General features: G+C 43.0%; 2 protein-coding genes across 5 annotated transcripts in view; one reads left to right on the plus strand and one right to left on the minus strand.

The window, feature by feature from the left end:
* The window catches only part of LOC127578336 (protein arginine N-methyltransferase 8-like), a 77,815-nt gene extending 68,141 nt beyond the window's left edge, over positions 1-9,674 (plus strand). For both annotated transcript variants that reach the window (XM_052030244.1, XM_052030243.1), the window contains exons 9-10: positions 3,604-3,725; positions 6,568-9,674. In XM_052030244.1, the coding sequence (XP_051886204.1) occupies positions 3,604-3,725; positions 6,568-6,651 (206 nt within the window). In that variant the 3' untranslated portion in view covers positions 6,652-9,674. The remainder of the gene's footprint in view (positions 1-3,603; positions 3,726-6,567) is intronic.
* Positions 9,675-9,743: 69 nt separating this feature from the next.
* cracr2aa (calcium release activated channel regulator 2Aa) overlaps positions 9,744-22,861 on the minus strand; it is a 120,880-nt gene continuing 107,762 nt past the window's right edge. For 2 of the 3 annotated variants that reach the window (XM_052030274.1, XM_052030275.1), the window contains exons 17-18: positions 16,971-17,047; positions 9,744-14,119 (exon numbers count right to left, since the gene is read on the minus strand). In XM_052030274.1, coding sequence (XP_051886234.1) covers positions 14,029-14,119; positions 16,971-17,047 — 168 coding nt within the window. In that variant the 3' untranslated portion in view covers positions 9,744-14,028. Of the gene's footprint in view, positions 14,120-16,700; positions 17,048-22,861 lie in introns of those variants that run through there. The other variant, XM_052030276.1, reaches the window with a different exon arrangement.

Here is a 22,861-nt window from a genome sequence, read left to right on the forward strand (position 1 = left end):
TTTGTTACACCAAGAAAATTGTATTGCCAATGCACTTTGCTTTAAGAATGTAGCTTGATGAGGATATGTGCAGAGACTACTGACCAATCGCACTTGTTTGTGGATGGTTAGCTGATCAGTAATGTGACTGGGTAACTCGGTGTGGAAGCCAACAGTAATGGATGAGTGTAAATGTGTCTGGTTTATTGCTGTCAAACAAAGAGTGAATCTCACTTTTTGTCTAATGATTGGTTACCTAAATGAACAGAAATATCTGGAAACTTTCATCAGGTTAGGTAGAATTTGTGGGGGAAGCAGAGTTAATGTTTGAAGTTGATGACCTTTTATCCGAATAAGCCTGAAGATGCTGGGGAAGTGACTGGGAGCAGAGGGTCATTGCATTCAACAATTTACTTACTTATTACGCACAAAAGGAGTCCATTGGGTCCAGGCTGCCCCCAGCAGAGCAATCTCATTTCCATTCTCCTTTGTTGCCCTCAGTCACATTCCATAGATGACAAACAACAGTGGACTCAGCACCGATCCCTACGGCACACTATGTGTCACAGGCCTTCATTCTGAATACCAGCCCTCCACTGCCACCCTTTGACTCCTTCCATTAATTCTCTACCTGTGCTGCCAACTTCAAGTCTTTTTGGGTTACACACCTGGGTCCCTCTATGCCTTAATACTCCCTAGGACCCCACCATTCACGGTCTATGGCCTAGCTTCATTAGTATTCCCAAAATGCATCACAGCTCTCACAACATTTAAGAAGTATCTAGACGTGACTTGAATTACCAAGGCATGGAAGGCCATGGACCACTGGCTGGTAAATCAGTAGTAAAGATGGGTACTTGATGGTTGACATTGAAATGTTTGGCAAACGGCCTGTCCCTATATGGTTCTGTCCGGTGAAATATAATGTTGGAAGATGTGAAGTCACTCACATTGGTGGAAAAGATAAAATAGGTGGACTATTTTTAAGTTCTGTGAGATTAAAAGTTGCTTTCTTCAGAAGGACCTGGGTGTTGTATACAGGTTCAGCAAGCAATTAGATAGGCAAATGATATATTGTCCCTTATTACAAGAGGATTTGAGTACAAGGGTAGATGACAGGGCCCTGAGGAGTGTCGTAGCACAGAGAGACCTTGGGATACAAGTACGTTGTTCCCTGAAAGTGGCAACACATGTAGAAAAGTGGTGAAGAAGGAATAAGGCACGCTTGCCTTCATCCGTCAGTGCATTGAATACAAGAGTTGGGACATCATGTTACAACTGCACAAGACATTGGTGAGACTACACTTGGAGTACTGTGTGCAGTTCTGATCACCCTATTGCAGGAAGGATGTGGAGGCTTTGGAGAAAGGATGTAATGCTGAGGCTTTATAAGGCATTGGTCAGACTGCATTTGGAATATTGTGAGCAATTTTGGCCCCTATTTATAAGGAAAGGTGTGCTGGCCCTGGAGAGGATCCAGAGGAGGTTCACAAGAATGGTCCCAGGAATGAAAGGCTTAACATATGAGGAGCGTTTGATGTCTCTGGGTCTGTACTCGATGGAGTTCAGAAGGATGAAGGGGGATCTCATTGAAACTTACCGGATACTGAAAGGTCTGGATAGAGTGGACGTGGAGAGGATGTTTCCATCAGTGGGAGAGTCTAGGATCCAAGGGCACAGCCTCAAAATAAACAGATATCCCTTTAAAACTGAGATGAGGAGGAAATTCTTCAGCCAGGGGGTGGTGAATCTGTGGAATTCGTTGCCACAGAGGGCTGAGAAGGCCAAGTCATTGGGTATATTTAAGGCAGAGATCGATAGATTCTTGATTGGTAAGGGGGTTAAGGATTATGGAGAGAAGGTGGGAGAATGGGATTGAAACAAAAAATCAGCCATGATTGAATGGTAGAGTGACTCGATGGGCTGAATGGCAAAATTCTGCTCCAATATCTTATGGTCTTATGGTGTCTGAGGCTGAGGCCATATCAGGGATGGATGACCTGGTCATTTATGAGATAGAGAAAGTGAGTGACTAAAGGTTGTAGAATTTAATATTTAGTTCAGAATGCTTCAACATGCCCTGTTTATAAAGCTACACCGTCACTTCCCTGCTCTGATCTCTCTGAGACTGGCAGAGACTCCCTTAGTGCCAGAGGCTTAAATGGGGCAGAATTTGTTAGGTGTGTCCTGGGAGGGTTTTCTTGAAACAATATGTAGATAATCTGCGCACATTGGCCATCCCAAGCTCCCAGTTGCATGCCATTTCAATTCCCCTTCCCATTCCCACACTGACGTGTCCATCATTGGCCTTCTCCACTGCCAGGGTGAGGCCTAAAGCAAGCTAGAGGAACAACACCTCATATTTTGACTGTGTAGTCCACACTCAATGGCATGAATGTTGTTTTCCAATTTTAGGTAACCCTCCCCTCCAGTGGGTTATTTCCCCTTCCCCCCCCCGAATTCCCCCCTAATTGTCACCTTTCCCCTCAATCCCTCCACCCCTCCCCCAAGCCCCCATCATGCATCTTCTTTCTCCCCCCACCCCCCAATCCTGGTTCCATCCACCCAACTCACACATGCACAGTTAACCCACAGGCTCCCCCCCCCCCAACCCCCTCGCTATCAGGTTCCAGTTCTGCCTGCCATACACCTCTCCCCTAATGGCTCCTGTTATTACCCTTTACTTCTCAGAGTCTGGTACTGGTGGCCCTTTGTGTTCCTGCTTATCTCCCTCCGGCAGCTGTTTTCCCCTCCCTCCATCTGCCTTTCATTTTTATTTCATTATTTTCTCTCTCTGCCTCCATCTATCATCCACTTGCCACTCTCCTAGCTCCACCCCTGCTTCTGGTGCAGTGCCTGTCATCTTACACCCCTCCTCAGTCCACCAATCACCTCGGACTCCTGTCTCACCACTTCCCCTCTCCTCTTTATACCGGCCATCTCCCCTCTCCACTCTAAGCCCTGATGCAGGGTTTTAAACCAAAATGTTGTCAATTCCTTTCATCCCACAGATGCTGCTTGAGCCATTGAGTTCCTCCAGCAGATTGTTTGTTGATCTCCTGGACTAGTTAGTTTGCTGAGTGCAGGGATCAGGAAAAGTGAATGGAAGTGAGTGGGTCTGGGGCCAGTGTATTAGAACAAATGAAATTCATGAGCTTCTTGCACTTGGAATTAGAGGACAGCATTTGAATGTGTAGCAAATATGGGGTACAGGAGCCTTGTTGATGGTTTTGGAAAACAAGAGGGAGACTCAGTGAAGTTTGAACATCAAGCTAGTTTAGAATAAGTTTGGCACAGAACTTTAAATATTACTTTCAGTCAATAATAAACACTGCAAAAATAGCACTCATAGATTGATAGGAAAACTATTAGACTTGATTTTGCCAAGTGAAGAAATGATAAAACGTTAAGCTGGAGTGAGCTCAAGGCAACTTCCAGAGTGACGTTGATTGCACTCAAAGATGCAGCAGATCATGTGATTACAAATCACTTCCATTTCAGCTATTCAATGAATATTTGCAAGTAGCTGATCTTTACTGGATGCCAGGGTAGTTTAATTGTATGAAGCATTTTGGAGAATGTATTTTCAAATTGTAATATTCTTGCTGAATTGTTTGTTTGAAGCTCCTGACGCCCCATACACACACTGGAAACAGACTGTGTTTTACTTGGAAGACTACCTGACTGTGAAACTGGGAGAAGAGATTTGTGGCACCATCACAATGAATCCCAATGCTAAAAACAATGTAAGTGAAATCTAACCACTGAGTTGCTATGGCGAGTCATCCCATTCAATGTGGTTTATTTTAGAATTAGTTCCCGTGGTGTCAGTTGGGTGGGTCATATTCTGGCTTCTGAGTTGGAAGGCTTGTGCATTCAAGTTTCACTGCAGGGATTTGACCTCCAAATCTAGGCCGACAACCCAGAACACAATAGAGACTTCTACACTTGTCAGATTGTAGTCCTTTGGGTGAAATGGTTAGCCAGAGGAGATTTACCTGGATTGGAGAGCTTTTCTTATGAGGATAGGTTGAGTGAGCTAGGGCTTTTCTCTTTGGAGTGAAGGAGGATGAGAGGTCACCTGATGGAGGTGTACAAGATGATGAGGCATAGATCGAGTGGACAGCCAGAGACTTTCTTCCAGGGCAGGAATGGTTGACACGAAGGGGCTTAATTTTAAGGTGATTGGAGGAAAGTACAGGGGGGATATCAGAGGTAGGTTTTTTACACAGAGAATGGTGGGTACGTGGAATGTACTGCTAGGGGTGCTGTTAGAGGCAGATACGTTAGGGACATTTAAGGAACACATAGGCACAAGGATGATTGAAAAATGGAGGGGTATGTGGGAGGGAATGATTAGATTGATCTTCAGGTAGGTTAAAAGGTCGGCACAACATTGTGGGCCGAAGTGCCTGTATTGTGCTGTAGTGTTGTGTTCAATACCCTATCTACTCTCAGGTGGAGATCCCCCAGTGCGCTGGGGAATATCTATCCCACACTAAATATTACCGAAGACAAGTATTTGGCCATTATCACATTGCTGCTTGTTGTGAGTAAATTGTCTGCCGTATTTTGCACATTAAAACTGTGACCACACTTCAATCATTTATCATTAGCTGTAAAGCACATCAGGATGTTCTGGAGTGAGAAAGCAGTACAGTATCACAGCTTTCCAGTGTTGAGCAGGGATTATTTGCTTCTTACCTGCTTAACATTGTTCGAGGAGGGAACTTCTGCTAATCTGGTCATATCTGGTTTCTTTAAGTGGTTGATTCCTAATGCCCCAGTTAAGAAGGGCCAGTAAGATTGTCCCTGAGAATGTGATGCTATATGCTGTTACATTGGCCTCAGCCTCCAGAATGGAAACAGCTATTTAAAAGTAAATTGGTATGAGGGCTGTGGGAAGCATTGAAAGGGGAGATAACAAGGGTTTAGACCAAATTTGTTGCCATTAATCGGACAAGGGAGAGTTCAAAGTTCTAAACCCCACAGTTGCTGAAGAATGTACAGGGTAGGATTAGGCAACAAAGAACTTATGACACCTACCAGGAGCCCAACATTGCAGAAAGGGTAGAGGTTATGGGGGTGAAGTTATAAACAGAATTAGGAAGGCAACGATAGTTCTTAAAAAATATTGGCATGTTAAAAACAAGGTGAACGCTAAGATGTTTTATAAATAATTGAAGGGAAAGAGGATTATAAAAATGAGTTGGTTCATCTTCAGATCCCCACAACCTGACTTGCTCCTCAGATCCCTTTACTCCCCCATCCTCTCACCTTAAATCCATGCCCTCTTGTTTTTGATACCCCTACCATGGGAAACAGGCCATCTGTGCCTCTTAGAATTTTATACACCTCTATCAGGTCACCCCTCAGCCTCCTTCACTCCAGGGAGAATAAGGCCAGCCTATCCAATCTTTTTGCCATAACTCTCCAATTCAGGCAATATCCTGGAGAATTGCCTCTGCACTTTCTCAAACACAACTACATCCTTCCTAAAGTGTGACAAACAGAAACACACACAATTCTCCAAGTGCAGTCTAACCAGTGTTTTGTGAAGTTGCAATGTAACATCCCAACTTTTATATTTTGTGTCTTGACTATGAAGACAAGCATGCCATATGCCTCTTCACCACCCTATCTACCTGTGTTGCCACTTTTGGGAAACTATGGACTTGAACCCCAAGGTCACTCTGTTCATCAACATTCCTTAGAGCCCTACTATTTATTGTACATGTTCTACACTATCTGACTTCCCAAAATGCATTACCTTGCACATGTCAGGATTAAGTTTTATCTGCCAACACTCTCTCTAACTTTCCAACTGATCTCTGTCCTGCTGTAGCCTTAGAGAACCTTCCTCACCATCCACAACACCACCAACATTCATGTAATCCATATATTTACATCCTAAATTCAACATTCAAATTGTTAATACATGATATGAGCAACAACAGTCCCAGCATCAATCCTTGTGGTGCACCACCGGTCATGACGACGATTAAGACGATATCTTTATTAGTCACATGCACATCGAAACGCACAGTGAAATGCATCTTTTTGTGTAGAGTGTTCTGCGGGCAGCCTGCAAGTGTCACCACACTTCCGGCCTGTTCCTGTGTTGTAGTTTTCTATGTTTCTATAGTGCACTTGCGGTCCATTTTAAAAAAAATGTTTCAAAATATTGTGCTCAATATCGAGTTCCCCCCATAAATCTGGAGTTAAGGTAGTCCTAGTCTGTATATTTGGGATGGGGATTGGGGGGAGGGGGGGTGGGAATGAGCTGCAGAGACTTGTTTGCTAAGAAACTGGCTTGAATTTTGGAAATCAGGTTACTTTCAGCAATAAGGAACACTGAGGCAGAAACAAACACTGAGAAACGTGGTGGTGGACAAAACGGTAACCAAACATACTAAATACGCAGATCTGTCAACACTGAGCTGTATTGCTCCCATGAAGCAAAATATCAATTGCAGACTAGTGGGAGTTTAATTTCAGAAGGAAGGAATGCATTTCATTTGTGATTCTGTAATAATGTCGCCATTTGCCTTGTTCAAGATGAAGGATGTTAATTTTCTTTCACTGCAGCGTGACCTGGACTTCACACTGGAGCTGGATTTCCGGGGCCAGTTGTGCGAAGCATCTCTGTCTCATGATTACAAGATGCGTTAGCTGATTTACAATTCTTTGCATCACATTTGACAGGATTCTAGTATTATGAATATTAGGATGTGTAATTCAGCAGCTGATAATCCCCAACACAAGTTTGGAGAAATAAACACTCATTTGTGCAAATTGCTTTGGGTTAAATTTAAATTTTTAAATTTTATTTACAGCGTGGTAACAGGCCCTTCCAGCCCAACGAGTCCGCACCGCCCATTTTAAACCCAAATTAACCTACCCGTATGCCTTTGCACTGTGGGAGGAAACCGGAGCACCCGGAGGAAACCCATGCAGACACGGGAGTACAAACTCCTTACAGACAGTGACGGGAATCGAACCCTGATCACTGGCGCTGTAATAGTGTCGTGCTAACCGCTACGCTACCGTGCCATGTTAGATTCCACTGAGTCAATGCAGACACAGTGTTTCACTAACCAGAAAAGTCAAAGCTGTAGCATTAAAACAAAACACAATTACCTATTTCAAGATCTGCTTTCAGAAGCAGAAGTATTCCAAAAATTAATGCACCATCAAACCTGACTTTGTGTTGGTTATTACTGGCTGCTTCACATCTACTTGAAAGATGCATTAACATTTTTGCAAAAGGTTTCTGAAAAGACTAGCAGTAAAAAGCTATTGGTGTCCTTCATGACATATGACATTAAATATCATCATTGAGTTTCTATCCATTGCAATTCAAATGACAGAAAGGAATCAGCTGCCTGGTAGTGTCATCAGGAGAGAAACTCACTTGCCAAGGACCAGCGTGACACACAGACCTCTTGCTCATTTATTCTTTGTTGCATTCTTGGTCAGGTGATTAGAATTCAGATTTTAAACCTCTCAAGTACAGCTTATTGTGCATTTTAAAGAATAAGATATTTGCCTTATACATTTGCTGAAATGTTCTCCATATTGTTGTGTATAATTCGTACAAAGACTGTAAATTATCCAGCAACTGATTAAATTCTATTTGTACAACTTGCAATTAACTTGCTTTTAATGATCACATTTTGTTTAATTGAATAGTGTGAAGTTGCAAGATTGCCTGACAGTGGAAAAAAATCAGAAACTGTAGCATGCATCGCTCTGTGCCAAGTGGTAAATTTAGGATGTGTGTTTTAATTTAGCATTCCTGGCGTGTTCCTGCAGAATATTGCCAAGTAGTTGGATGGAAACTTGACTAAACTTATCAAAATAATGGAGTTTAGATTTTCTTTAGATAATTTTTTAAAATCAAAGCAAATGCATTTTGAAATGCAATACATTCATTTATTCATTAATTAAACTACAACAACTCTTACCATTTTTATTTATTGACATTGTTTTCAACAAGCAACCAAGTTTTGCTTAATTCCCACAATAAATAAACCAGTGTTAATCGCTTGGCTGAGTCTAGCTGCTTTACAAAAATTTCACACCCTTTACCAAAGCATAGTTGTGGCAAAGAAGTAGGTAAGTCCAGACACTTTCTTGGGAACAGTCACACAGTTAAATTGCTGGACTAATAACTCAGAAGCTTGTATTAACAATTCAGAGATGAGTTCAAATCCCAGCACAACAAATAGGAAAGTTAAGTTCAGTTAAGTATATAATCTGGAACTAAATTAAAAAAAATAGCATGTCTCTGTGGAAGTTAAGATAACATAGTTATTTAATAGTCACAGGTACATCGAACACAGTGAAATGTGTCTTTTTACGTTACTGAGAATGTTCTGGGGGCAGCCCACGAGTGTCACTACTCTTCCACCACCAACATAGTACGCCCACAGCTCCTAACCTGTATGTCTTTGGAACGTGGGAGGAAACTGGAGCACCTGGAGGAAACCCACGCAGACACGGGGAGAACGTATAAACTCATTACAGACAGTGGCGGAATTGAACTCGGGTCGCTGGTGCTGTAATAGCATTACGCTAACTGCTACACTAATGTGCCTGGTTCATTAATGTCCTTCAGGAAAGGAAATCTACCATAAGGCTGATTATGCAAGTCCTGACTCACAACAGTGTTTGACTCCTCACTGTCTTCTGAAATAGCTTCACAAGCTATTCAGTTGTATCACAAACTGCTGTGCTAAAAGAGGATTAGTATAAAACTGGACTACAGCAAAGAATTGGGAACAGTCGAGTTGTTTACAGCCCACTGAACCTTGCAAAGTTCACAAATGTCCAGGGACTGGGGTCCAATCTGGGAGATCTGTGCTACAGAAAAGTTCGACATAGCCTAAAGTATTTGAAGAGATTCAAAGAAAATGTACAATACTGATCATTCAGCCATGAAACCTGTGCTGGTCATAGGAGTGCTCCCCAGCCTAATCCCATCTTCCACCACTGGGTCCATAGTCCTGGAGATCACCATGACACAACTAAGTGCTTTTTTTTTAAACACAACATGGTTTTATTCCTCTCTAAACCTCTTAGGCTGTGCATGCCAGACCCTTTCCACACTCTGGATGAAAAGCACTTTCCCCTTCTCCCCTCAAATCATGACCAACTATTTTAACTTTATGGCCCTCTGGTCTGGGAAATAGGTCCTTTGTACTTGGTCTGTCTAGGCCTCATAACTACACAGACCCAAATAAAGTAAGTCTCTTCTATTCCAATGAAAACAATCCCAGCTTTCCCAATCTTACAGCTGCAATTTTCCAGTCTTGACAATGTACTTGTGAATCTCCTCTGCACCCTCTCCAGCGCAATCATGCAATAAAGCCATGACCAGAACTGTACAAGACACTTCAGCTGTAGTGTAGCTAGTGTTGTATACATTTCTAGCATGACCTCCTAGCTCTTGTATTTCATACCAGATAAAAGAGAGAATCCTGTATGTATGTTTAACCAGAGACAACATGGGTAGAGCTCAAAACTAAGAAAGGTGCAATCACTCTTTCCATCTCCCAACAGCCAGCGGGAAATAGAGGAACAGATACATAGGTAGATTATGCAAAAACAACAGGTTTGTTACGGGAGACTTGAACTTCCCCAGTACTGTCTGGGACTTCCTTAGTGCAAGAAGCTTAGACGGGCCAGAATTTGTTAGGTACATCCAAGAGGGTTTCTTGGAAAAGTACGTGGATAGTCCAACGAGAGGAGGGACCATACTAGAATTTGTTTTGGGAAATTAGACCAGCCAGATGATTGGAGTTTCAACTGGAGAGCATTTTGGGAACAGTGATCGCAATTCCTTAAGCTTTAAGATAGTTATGAATAGGTAAGTCTGGACCTTGGGGGAAAGTGATAAATTTGGGGAATGCAAATTACAACATTATTAGGCAGGAGCTAGGGATAGTAGAATGGGAGCAGCTGTTATTGGACATATCCACATCTGACATGTGGGAGCCTTTTAAAGACCAGCTTATCAGAGTTCAGACCAGCACGTTCCAGTAAAAAGAAAGGATGGCAAGGTTCGGGAACTTGGGAAGACAAGAAATGATGTAAATTTAGTCAAAAAGAGAATTTAGTCATATGTAAGGTTAGAAATCAGGAAACAACTCAAGCAGGGAATTAGGAGAGCCAGAAGGGGCCAAAAATACAAAGCCATTTTATACATGTAATATAAACAAATGGGTACCTCAGGTGAGAGTAGGATGACTGAAAGACAAAGGAGGGAATTTATGTAGTTCTGGTCGCCCCATTACAGAAAGAATGTGGAGGCTTTGGAAAGGCTGCAGAGGTTCACCAGGAAGTTGCCTGGATTGGAGTGTATTAGTAATAAAGAGAGGTTGGGCTAACTTGGATTATTTTCTCTGGAGCAGTGGAGGCTGAGGGACGACCTGATAGCTTATAATATGATGAGAGGCATAGATAGCATAGCCAGAGTCTTTTTCCCAGGTTGGAAATGCCAAATACTAGAGGACAGTGGCTTAAGGTGAAAGGGGAAAATTGAAAGGAGATGGGTAGGGCAAGTTTTTGTTCCACACAGAGTGGTGGGTGCCTGGAATGTGCTGCCAGGGGAGATGGTAGAAGTTAACATTACAGCAGCAATGTTTAAGGGACATTTAGACAAACACATGAACAGGCAGGGGATGGAGGATACGGACCATGTGCAGGCAGATGGGATTAGTTAGGTTGGCATTATGGTTGGTGCAGACACAGTGGGCCGAAGGGCCTGTTCCTGTGCTGGAAAAATAGGGTGTTAAGATTCTTCGCACACACACGCACACACACACACGCACACACACACACGCACAGTGAAAACAAAGTTACCAACATTTTAATGCACAAAATGCCATAAACAGTGAAGTTCTATTCTGTTCATAATGGGTCCCTGGAAAATCCACATTATTGAACAGAAGCCAAAGTCCTGAGCACCTCAGTTGCTGAGGCTGCTTCAATATTGGCACAAAGCTGAGTGAATTACGGCAAAATTTAAACACTTTAAAAAAATATAAAGCATGATACAACAGTAAATCACCATTAAGTTTGGCCAGGAAAAGTTATAAAGCGTTACTGATCAAAATAATCTCCGTTAGACCTTGGTCTTGCTATTGTGATCAATGATCCTCTGAAAACACAAGTGAATGGACTAGCAAGGTAGAATAGCACAGAAACAAGCCTTTCAGCTCATCTAGTCCATGCCAACCTGATCTTCTGCTATTCTTCTGCCTAGTCCCATCTACCTGCAACCGGATCATATCTCTCCAAACCCCTCCCATTCATGAACCTCTCCAAACCTCCCTTAAATGTTATAATTGAACCTGCATCTACCACCTCTGCTGGCAGCTCGTTCCACACTCACACCACCCTCTGAGTGAAGAAGTTTCCCCTCAGATTCCCCTTAAATATTCCACCTTTCACCTGAAACATATTATCTCTAATTCTAGTCTCACCCAACCTGCAGGGAAAAAGTCTGTATGTATTCACCCTATCTATACCCCTCATAATTTTGTATACCTCTATAAGATCTCCCCTCATTATCCTGTGCTCCGGGGAATGAAGTCCTAACCTATTCAACCTTTCCCTGTAACTCAGGTCCTCAAGTCCCAGCAACATCCGTGTAAACTTTCTCTGCACTCTTTCAAGCTTATTGATATCTTTCCTGTAGGTAGGGAACCAGAACTGCACACAATACTCTAAATTCAGCCTCACCAACCTCAATATAACATCCCAGCTCCTGTACTTAATGCCCTGATTTATGAAGGCCAATATGCCAAAAGCTCTTTTCACAATCCTATCCACCTATGATGCCACTTTCAAGGAATTATGGATCTGTATTTCCAGGTACCTTTGTTCCACCATACACCTCAGTGCCCTACCATTCACTGTGTAAGTCTTACCCTAGTTTGTCCTCCCAAAGTGCATCACCTCACACTTTTCTGCATTAAATTCCATCAGCCATTTTTCAGCCCATTTTCCCAGGTAGTCAAGGTCACGCTGCAAGCTTTGATAGCCTTCCTCGCTGTCCATTATGCCCCCAATCTTGGTGTCATCTGCAAATTTGCTGGTCTAGTTTAACACATTATCATCTAGATTAATGACTTAGGTGATAAACAACAACAGACCCAGCACCGATCCCTGCGGCACACAACTAGTCACAGGCCTCCAATCAGAGAGACAACCATCTACTACCACTCCCTGGCTTCTCCTGTTAAGCCAATATTGAATCCAATTGGCTACTTCATCCTGAATGCCAAGTGACTTCACCTTCTGGAGCAGCCTCCCATATGAGACTTTGTCAAAGGCCTTACTAAAGTCCATGTAGACAACGTCCACCACTTTTCTGTCATCAACCTTCTTGATAACCTTCTCGAGAAATTCTATGAGATTGGTTAGAGATGACCTACCACGCACAAATCCATGTTGACTATCCCTAATCAGGCCCAGTCTATCCAAATACTTATATATCCTGTCCCTTAGAATACCTTCCAATAATTTACCCACAATTGACATCAGGCTCACTGGCCTATAATTTCCTGGTTTATTCTTAGATCCTTTCTTGAACAATGGAACAACATAAGCTATCAATCCTCCAGTCCTCCAGCACCTCACCTGTGGCTAAGGATGCTTTAAATATCTCTGCCAGGGCCCCTGCAATTTCTGCACTAGCCTCCCACGAGGTCCGAGGAGACACCTTGTCAAGCCCTGGGGATTTATCCACCTTCATTCGCATCAAGACAGCCAGCACCTCCTCTTCGATAACCTGGATACGGTCCATGACCTCACTACTCTTTTGCTTCAGTTCTATAGTTTGTGTCTGTCTCCAGAGTAAATACGGATGCAAAAAATTCATTCAAGATTTCCCCCATCTCTTTTAGCTCCATGCATAGATGACCACACTGATCTTCAAGAGAACCAATTCTGTCACTTGCTACCCTTTTGCTCTTAGTATAGTGATAGAAACCCTTCTGCTATAGAAACCCTTTCACCTTGTCTGCCAGAGAAACCTCATGTCAGAATCAGGATGCTAATAATAAACCAATTCCAGTAGATTTCAGATACATCTCCTTCCTCCTGTTAAACTGTGGTGTTCTTCAGGGGAAGGAAGACCTGTGCTTCCCAAGTGTGGCCTTTATGTCATCCCAGTACATGGCCACAGTCTCCTCTGCCTCCTACCAAGGCTACCTAGCAAACCATTCAGTCTAGGTGCAATAAATTTTTGCTTAGTAGGCAATGCTCACATCTGGTGAGCAAATACATTAAAAATTGCAATTACATCAAATGAGGAGAAATTTAATGGTAGTTCCTAAGAATAATATTCAGAAACTCTGAAGAATCATTTGGATTTTTTAAAAATAAACCAGCTTCTATTGGCTGCCAATTATATGTGCTGCCACTGCATTACTGAATCTCACCAAGCACAACGGTCCAGTTGGTGACACCAGATTCTGCAGATGCTGGAATCTGGAGCAACACACAAAATCTGGAGGAACTCAGCAGGTCGGGCAGCATCTGTGGAGGGAAATGGAAAAGCAGACCTACTGAGTTCCTCCAATGTTTTGTGTGTTACAACAGGCAAGTCATCTACCACTTAAAGCCTGAAACCTTTTCGCATGGTTTTCCAAAATGAAAACAGAATTTAGGGTATTATCAAAGTTACCCAGTGACACACAAATATTAAGTTCAATCAAAATGCATAACTTTTTTCAGTTATGCAGTAAACTGCCTGGTTTTATATTTCATATCTCTATTTGCATTTTAGATGCTTATTGTACTCGCTGCATAATTCGATCCTAAGGAATTTACTATGCACAGAATACCCAAATTTAACCAAATTTCACTTAACCCATCAAATTTATCTGAAGTAATAAATAGAAAAATTACCACCTAGTAAATTCCATTAAAGGTGGCTCTGTTTACAATTCACACACTCTTTACAGCATAGGTAATTGCTTCAGAAGATACAAAGCTCCTTTCAATGGTTCTACTGATCAGAGGAGTTCATTCTCTATATTATTTTCTACAGCAAGATTTCTGTGGGGGAGAGCCTATACCAAGCTCAATAAACTTTTCCTTTTCTTTATCTTCCAGTTCCTTTAAAAGTCTAACAGAAAAACAAAATAACTGTTAACCACAACAATAAAGTGAGTTGATATTTTGAAACATTTTCTCTAGTCTTTTGTAAAAGTGGAAAATTTTTCAGTTAGTACGCACTCTCTTTGTAGGGGAAATACACTTGTAAAGTTACCGGTTCAGCATCCAAAGGGCTGGGCCCACAGTCTCAACCCCAATCCCCACCTCCATATCTGTGCATACACCCACCTCCCCAAGCCACCTTGGACACGCCAGAGCCCAGTCCCCATTACACATGCTCCTGCAGTGCATTACACAGCTCACCTCCAGACCCCCACACACAGCCCACCCCCACACACAGGTCCTGGCACATGCCCTAACCCTCACTTATCCCCACCCCAGCACACACATTCTGACCCCAGTGCCATCCATGCTCCTCATCACAACATACCCCGCCCTCAGCCCCTGTACAACACCATTTACATCTCCTCATGTGTGTACCCAATCTCAGCGCACCCCTCATTCATGGTATAACTGGTAACATGTTGGCATGGATAAAACATCTGGCTAACAGGAAAGCAAAGCCTTCCTGAATGGCTCCTTTGTTGCTGGCAAGCTGTAACAAGTGGTGTGCCACAGGGACTCAATTTCTTTTACAACCTATATTAGTGACGAAGGCACTACAGGTGCAGTTGTTAATTTGCTGATGACACAAAGATAGGTAGGAAAGTAGGTTGTGCAGTGTTCATACGGATGCTGCAATGGGATTTAGAGAGGTTAAGGGAGTGGAAGAGGTCTGACAAATCGAGAATATTATGGGAAAATATGAAATTGTCTGTATTGGCAAGGAAAATAACAAAAGCCACATATTTGAATGGTGAGAGGTTGTAGAGTTCTGAGATGCAGATCAGAATTGGCTGAGAGAGACTTTGCTGAGGTGTAAAAATTATCAGGGTGCTAGACAATGCAAGTAGGAAGGCTTATTTACCTTAGCTGAGGAGTTAAATACCAGGGAACATAAGGTGATGTAGAAAGATTAGAGGTAGAATCAACAATTTTTTTCACCAATATGTGGAAGGGGTATGGAACTCTCTGCCTGAAAGGGTAATAGAACTAGATATTGTTGCCAACGAGGTCCAGATCCTGAAAAGTAAACATCCTCTGGAATGGGCTTTAGCTACCAAACTGATGAAAATACTTGCATTTTCCTTTTGCAGAAGAAGAAAAAAAATCACTCATTGAAATTCTAACCCCTCCAGGAAATCTCCATGGACCACATCATTCCAGATGCATTTGCATTAAGACAGCTTGCAATGTTGTCAATGTTTGCGGCTGGATCAGGGAGGACCCTAGCTTCCTTTCAGTTACATTGTGAGATCAGACATTATGGGGGTAACACAGATAAGCTGCTCCTCTTCCTAGGGATGTGATTAAGATAGAGAGGGTGCAGAAAAGATTCACATGGATGTTTCTGAAGGGCCTAAGTTATGAGAGACTGGATGAGCTGGGACTGTTTTTCCTGGAGTGAGAGAGGCTGACAGGTGACCTTATAGAGGTTTATAAAATCAAGAGGGGCATAAATAAGGTGGATGTTTACAATCTTTTTCCCATAGTAGGGGAGTCTAAAACCAGAGGGCACAGATTTAAGTTGAGAGGGGAAAGATTTAAAGGGGACCTGAGGGGCATGTTTCCCTCACAGAGGGTGGTGGGTGTATGGAACAAGCTGCCAGAGAAAGTGGTTGAGGTGGGTACAATTACATTTGGACAGATTCATGGATAAGAAAGGTTTAGAGGGATATGGGTCAAACGCGGGCAAATGGGACTAGCTCAGGTGGGCCAAAAGGCCTGTTTCCGTGCTGTATAATTCCACGACTCTATGGGAAGCAGCCTACCCCCTCTGTAGATCTCTGCAATAAAAGCAACAGTAGCAAAACTGGGAATGTTTGCTGTTTGATCTATTCCAGGTTTGCAAGACCAACACTATTTAATATTAATATTTTAAACACCATGAGGGAGACAGAGTGAAAAGGTTTAGAGAATTTGAAGAAAGTGAAATTTTCGGCAAGCTTTAAAAACTTGTTAGCTTTTGAACCGACATTCTTTGATTTGGAGTGTGTTATTACACTTGGCAATTGGCAAAGCCAACCATAAAATTATTTTTAGTACCAAGCTAGTTTTTACAAACCGTGCAGCATCAACAATGATATCAGATTTTAATATTGGGATGGTATTAATCTCCATAAACTCAATTCCCAACTCCTTGTTGTTATTCCACATTTAGAATGAAGAGGAAGGAATAATTGGAGTGAGCCAGTTTTATCATCTCAATAGATGATGAAAACAATTAATTAGGTGGTAAAATGTTAAAATGTTCTCTCTTTCTTACCAGGATGTTGCCTGGACTTTGGGGGGCCTGAATTACAAGGAGAAGTTGCGTAGACTAGGACTTTATTCCCTGGAATGTAGGAGATTGAGGGGTGACCCAGTAGAGGTACACAAGATAATGAGGGGCATCGACAGGGTGAAAGCACACAGTCTTTTTCCCAGGGAAGGGGAGGTAAAAACAAGAGGGCATAGATTTAAGATCAGAGGTGAGAGATTTAAAAGAGACATCAGGGGCAACTTCTTCACACAAAGGGTGGTGCGTATTTGGAATTAGCTGCCAGAAACAGTGATTGAGGCGGGCACATTAGCAACATTTAAAAGTCATCTAGATAAGTACATGGATAGGAGAGGTATAGAGGGCTATGGGCCAAAAGCAGGCAGATGGGACTAGTTCACCGGGCACACAGTTGGCAATGGACAAATTGGGCAGAAGGGCCTGCTTCCGTGCTGTATGACTCTGACTCAATGACTCCCATTTAGGATCGTTACTTCCTTACCTTGCCAAATGCATCATGGCTTCAGTTATGTTGGCACCAGAGAAGGCACTGCATTCATAGAAAATCATATTGCATTCCTGCAAAAAGGGTTCAAGTTATAATGAATCTGCTCTGGAATATACACAGAAACAGGCTATTCAACCCATCCAATCCAGTCAATGCTCACATCACTCAAGCCTCTCCCATTATTCCTGATCCAACTCTATATCAGTTCCTCGCACCTCTGGTGTTTATAAAGATGCTTCTAAAAAATATTTATGCTATTCACTTCAACCACTTCCTGATTCCACAAGAGGAGCAGTCTTATTTCTCCCAAATTCCCTGCAGGATTTCTTGTTGAACAGGTTATGGGGCTTTTCAAAGAATTATTATGACAAGGAGGACACCACTTCACAATCAAGTCTATGCTGACTTCTGCCAGACCAATCCTGGCAGTCCAATCTCTCCACTCATTCCCTGAAGACCTGTAATTTATTCTCTTTCAGGTGCCTGTCCAATTCCCACGTGAACATATTGAATGATCATTTTCCACACCCCTACGGGCAGTGAGTTCATAGTCACAACTTCTATCTCCTTGTACGTAGATCTACAAAAACCTTTCAGAATTAGTAGGACATTAATCAGTCTTCTCTATTAAATCACTTCACTTTGTTCACTCATGCATGATCCATCACTGCAGATAGTTTTGTGATGCTACCCACTTTACCAGAATATTGTTTAAATAGATAGCAATGACAGATGCTGCTGTCCACAGTGATTGGGGTGTCCTTACCCAATGAACACAGAAAGTTAGTGTGCCCATACAGAAATTAACCAGGAAGGCAAATGGAATTGACGCTTTATTACAAAGAAATTGGAGTATAAATGTAGAGAGGTCTTGCTCCAACCATAAAGTGTTGATGAGATGACACCTGGTGTACTGAATACACTTTTATTGGTTTTTATTTATGCAAGTATATACTTGCTTGGAAGGCAGTTCAGGATAAGGGTAAAGTTGGACCTCGAGTTAAGATCTTAAATTGCAGGAGGCTGACTTTAATAGTATAAGACAGGACTTGGTGAAAGTAGATTGGGAGCAGCTGATAGAGGGAAAACAACATGCGACAAGTGGGAGGTGTTAATAGAACAGTACAGCACAATACAGGCCCTTCGGCCCGCAATGTTGTGCCGACCTTTAAATCTTGCCTAAGATCCCTTCCTCCCACATATCCCCCTATTTTAAGTTCCTCCAAATGCTTATCTAACAATCTCTTGAATTTGACCAATGTACCTGCCTCCACCACCACCCCAGGCAGCGCATTCCATGCCCCAACCACTCTCTGGGTAAAAAACCTCCCTCTGATATCTCCCTTGAACTTCCCACCCATTACTTTAAAGCCATGTCCTCTTGTATTGAGCAACTGAAAGAGATGAACTGCAATTCACAGATGCCATGATCCATGATTCAATGCTGCCACTGATCATAGGGGATAGGGGCCACCTGCTGCCAAGGGGCATGAATTCTTCTTCTTGTAGAGAATGGTGAATCTCTGGAACTCTCTACCCTGGAGTTTCATGGAGGCTAGATCATTGGGGGTATCTAAAGAGGAAGTATATACAGCTTTGAAAGATCAGTTAATTGAGGGCTATGGGAAACTGGCACAGAAGAGAAGCCAAGACCTTGAGTATATCAGCCATCATCATATTGAATGGTGGCGCAGGCTTGGTGGATTTGAATGACCTACTCCTGCTGTTATTTTCTGGAGAAAAAGAAAAATAGCAAGAGTTCAGAGTAAGCTTGTCCCTGTAAGAGTACAGAGCAAAGACGGTACAATTAGGGAACCTTGGTTAACCAAGGAAGTAGAGGGTTAGATCAGGAAAAAGGAAGCAGATGTAGGCTCATGTTTATAGAGCAGATAGGAGATCTCTTAAGAAAACAATTAGGAGGGCAGAAGGGGACATGAAATAATGCAGACCAACAGAATTAGAAAAAATTCCAAAAAATGTAAAAATATATAAGAAGCAAGAGGGCAGCTGGAGAAAGAATATGTCCCCTCAGGGAAGCTAGTTTTTGTGTGGAGCCAGGGAATTTGTGTGGTGTCTTGAATGAATACTTTGCGTCAGTATTCATCAGGGAGAAAGGTTGGTAGGATGTAAAGTCAAGGGAGGTGTACGCTGATAGTCTAGAACATGCGTGTATCAGGAAAGAGGAAGTGTTAGAGATATTGACACACATTACGATGGACAAAACCCCAGGGACTGAAGAAACCTATCCCAGGGTGCTACAGGAAGCAAGGGAGAAGATTGCTGGGGCTCTGAAAGAGTTTTTCACATTATCTTTAGCCATGGGTGACCAGGGGGAATGCCATATTAGATCTAGTATTAGGTAATGAACTGGGTCAGGTGACATATCTCTCAGTGGGTGAGCATTTGGGGGACAGTGACCACCGCTCCCTAACCTTCAGCATTGTCATGGACAAGGATAGGAGCAAAGAGGACAGGAAGATATTTAATTGGGGAAGGGCAAAGTATGAGGCTATAAGGCTAGAACTTGCCATTGTAAATTGGGATCACATTTTGGAAGGGAAATGTACCATGGAGATGTGGTCATTGTTCAGGGATCTCTTGCAGGATGTTAGGGATAAATTCGTCCCAGTGGGGCAGAGAAAGAATGGCAGGGTGAAGGAACCATGGGTGACAAGAGAGGCGGAACATCTAGTTAGGAGAAAGAAGGCAGCATACATAAAGTGTAGGCAGCAAGGATCAGATAGGGCTCTTGAGGAATATAGAGTAGCAAGGAAGGAACTTAAGAAGGGGCTGAGGAGAGCAAGAAGGGGACATGAAAAGGCCTTGGCGAATAGGGTTAAGGAAAACCCCAAGGCATTTTTCACATGTGAAGAGCAGAAGGATGACGAGAGTAAAGGTAGGACCGATTAGAGACAAAAGTGGGAGGATATTCCTGGAAGCTGTGGAAGTGGGTGAGGTTCTCAATGAATACTTCTCTTCAGTATTCACCAAGGAGAGGGGCCTTGATGACAGAGGACAGTGTTGGTAAGGTTATAATGTTCTAGAGCATGTGGATGTCAAGAGAGAGGATGTGTTGGAGTTGTTAGAAAATATTAGGACAGGTAAGTTCTCAGGGCCTGACGGAATATTCCCCAGGCTGCTCAGCGAGGCGAGGGAGGAGATTGCTGAACCGTTGGCTAGGATCTTTGAGTCTTTGTTGTCCATGGGAATGGTACCGGAGGAATGGAGGGTGGCAAATGTTGTCCCCTCATTCAAAAAGGTAGTAGGGATTGTCTAGGGAATTATAGACCAGTGAGCCTTATGTCTGTGGTGGGCAAGCTGTTGGAAAGGATTCTTAGAGATAGGATGTACGAGCATTTAGAGAATCATTGTCTGATTGGGGACAGCCAGCTTGGCTTTGTGAAGGGCAGATTGTGTCTCACAAGCCTGATAGTGTTCTTTGAGGAGGTGACCAGGCATATTGATGAGGGTAGTGCAGTAGATGTGGTCTACATGGATTTTAGTAAGGCATTTGACAAGGTTCCGCATGGTAGGCTTCTTCAGAAGGTCAGAGGGCATGGGATCCAGGGAAGCTTGTCCGTGTGGATTCAGAATTGGCTTGCCTGTAGAAAGCAGAGGGTTGTGGTGGAGGGAGTGCATTCAGATTGGAGGGCTGTGACTAGTGGTGTCCCACAAGGATTGGTTCTGGGACCTCTGCTTTTCGTGATTTTTATTAATGACTTAGATGAGGGGGTAGAAGGGTGGGTTGGCAAGTTTGCAGACGACCCAAAGGTCGGTGGTGTTGTGGATAGTGTGAAGGATTGTGGAAGATTGCAGAGGGACATTGATAGCATGCAGAGCTGGGCTGAGAAGAGGCAGACGGAGTTCAATCCGGAGAAATGTGGTACACTTTGGAAGGACAAACTTCAAGGCAGAGTACGAAGTTAATGGCAGGGTTCTGGGTAGTGTGGAGGAGCAGCGGGATCTGGGGCTTCATATCCACAGGTCCCTGAAAGTTGCCTCACAGGTGGATAGGGTAGTTAAGAAAGCTTATGGGATGTTCGCATTCATAAGTTGTGGGATCGAGTTTAAGAGCCATGAGGTAATGATGCAGCTCTACAAAACTCTGGTTAGACCACACTTAGAATACTGTGTCCAGTTCTGGTCACCTCATTATAGGAAGGATGTGGAAGCATTGGAAAGGGTGCAGAGGAGATTTACCAGGATGCTGCCTGGTTTAGAGAGTATGCATTATGAGGAGAGACTACGGGAGCTCGGGCTTTACTGTTTGGAGAGAAGGAGGATGAGAGGAGACAGGATAGAGGTGTACAAAATATTAAGAGGAATGAACAGAGTAGACAGCCAGCACCTCTTTCCCAGGGCACCAATGCTCAATACAGGAGGGCATGGCTTTAAAGTAATGGGTGGGAAGTTCAAGGGAGATATCAGAGGAAGGTTTTTTTACCCAGAGAGTGGCTGGGGCATGGAATGCGCTGCCTGGGGTAGTGGTGGTGGCAGGTACATTGGTCAAATTCAAGAGATTGCTAGATAAGCATATGGAGGAATTTAAAATAGAGAGATATGTGGTAGGAAGGGCTTAGATAGTCTTGAAGGTTGAGGTTTAAAGGTCGGCAGAACATTGTGGGCCGAAGGGCCTGTATTGTGCTGTACTGTTCTATGATTCTACGGGTGAGGTACCAGAAGACTTGAGAGTAGTTATTCAACTACCTCGAGGCTTGTTGTTCCCATATTCAAGAAGGGCTGTGGGATGAACTGGGAAACTACAGGTCGGTAAGTCAGTTTTGGAAAAAATTTTAGATAGGATTTATGATCACTTGGAAAGGCAGGGACTGATTATAGAGTCAGATTCATACAGCACAGTATCAGCTCTCCTCAGACCAAGTCTTCCATGATGACCAAGGTGCCTACATGAGCTAGTCCCACTTGCCCGTGTTTGGCCCATATCTCTCAAAACCTCTCCTATCCACGAACCTGTCCAAATAACTTTTTAAGTGTAATTGTACTTGTATCTACCACTTCCTCTGGCAGCTCGTTCCATATACCCACCATCCTCTGTGTGAAAATCTTGTCGCTTAGATCCCCTTTAAGTACTTCCCCACTCACCTTAAACCTATGCCTTCTAGTTTTAGACATCCCTACCATGGGAAAAAGACTGAATATCTACCTTCTGATGCTGCCTGACCTGCTGAGTTCCTCCAGCGCTTTTTGTGCATTTCTCCTGATTCCAGCATCTGCAGAGTTTCTTGTGTCTCCGAATATCTACCTTAGCTATGTTCCTCATGATTTTATAAATCTCTATAAGGTCACCCTTCAGCCTCCTTCGATCCAGAGAAAACAGTCCCACCCAAGTCACTTCCTACCTACAGTATGCTGACCGGAACTGCACACAAAACTCCAAGTGTGGTCTCACCAATGTCTTGTACAGCTGAATCCAAAACTGGTTTGGTGATAGCAGGCAGAAGGTAGTGGTGGAGTCTGTAATGAGTGATGTACTCCAGGGTTTGGTGCTGAGACCTTTGTTGTTTGTTATATATAAATGACTTGGATAAGAATGACACATGAATGATAGAGAAATGGAAGGCTATGTGGGAGGGAAGGGTTAGATAGATCTTAGAGCAGGATAAAATGTCAGCACAACATTGTGGGCTGAAGGGCCTGTACTGTAATGTTCTATGTTCTATGAATGTCTGTAGTCTGATAAGTATGCTTGCTGATGACATGAAGATTGGCTGAATAGTAGATAGTGAAAATGGTTGCCTAAGGATTCAGAGGGGCAGAGATCAGCTGGAAAGTTGCAGAGTTGCAACATATGGAATTTAATCCAGAAAAGTGAGAGGTAATGCATTTTGGGTCACCTAATACTGGCCAGACATGTATAGCAAATG

Source organism: Pristis pectinata, chromosome 15 (genome assembly GCF_009764475.1).
Source record: "Pristis pectinata isolate sPriPec2 chromosome 15, sPriPec2.1.pri, whole genome shotgun sequence".
NCBI lineage: Eukaryota > Metazoa > Chordata > Chondrichthyes > Rhinopristiformes > Pristidae > Pristis > Pristis pectinata.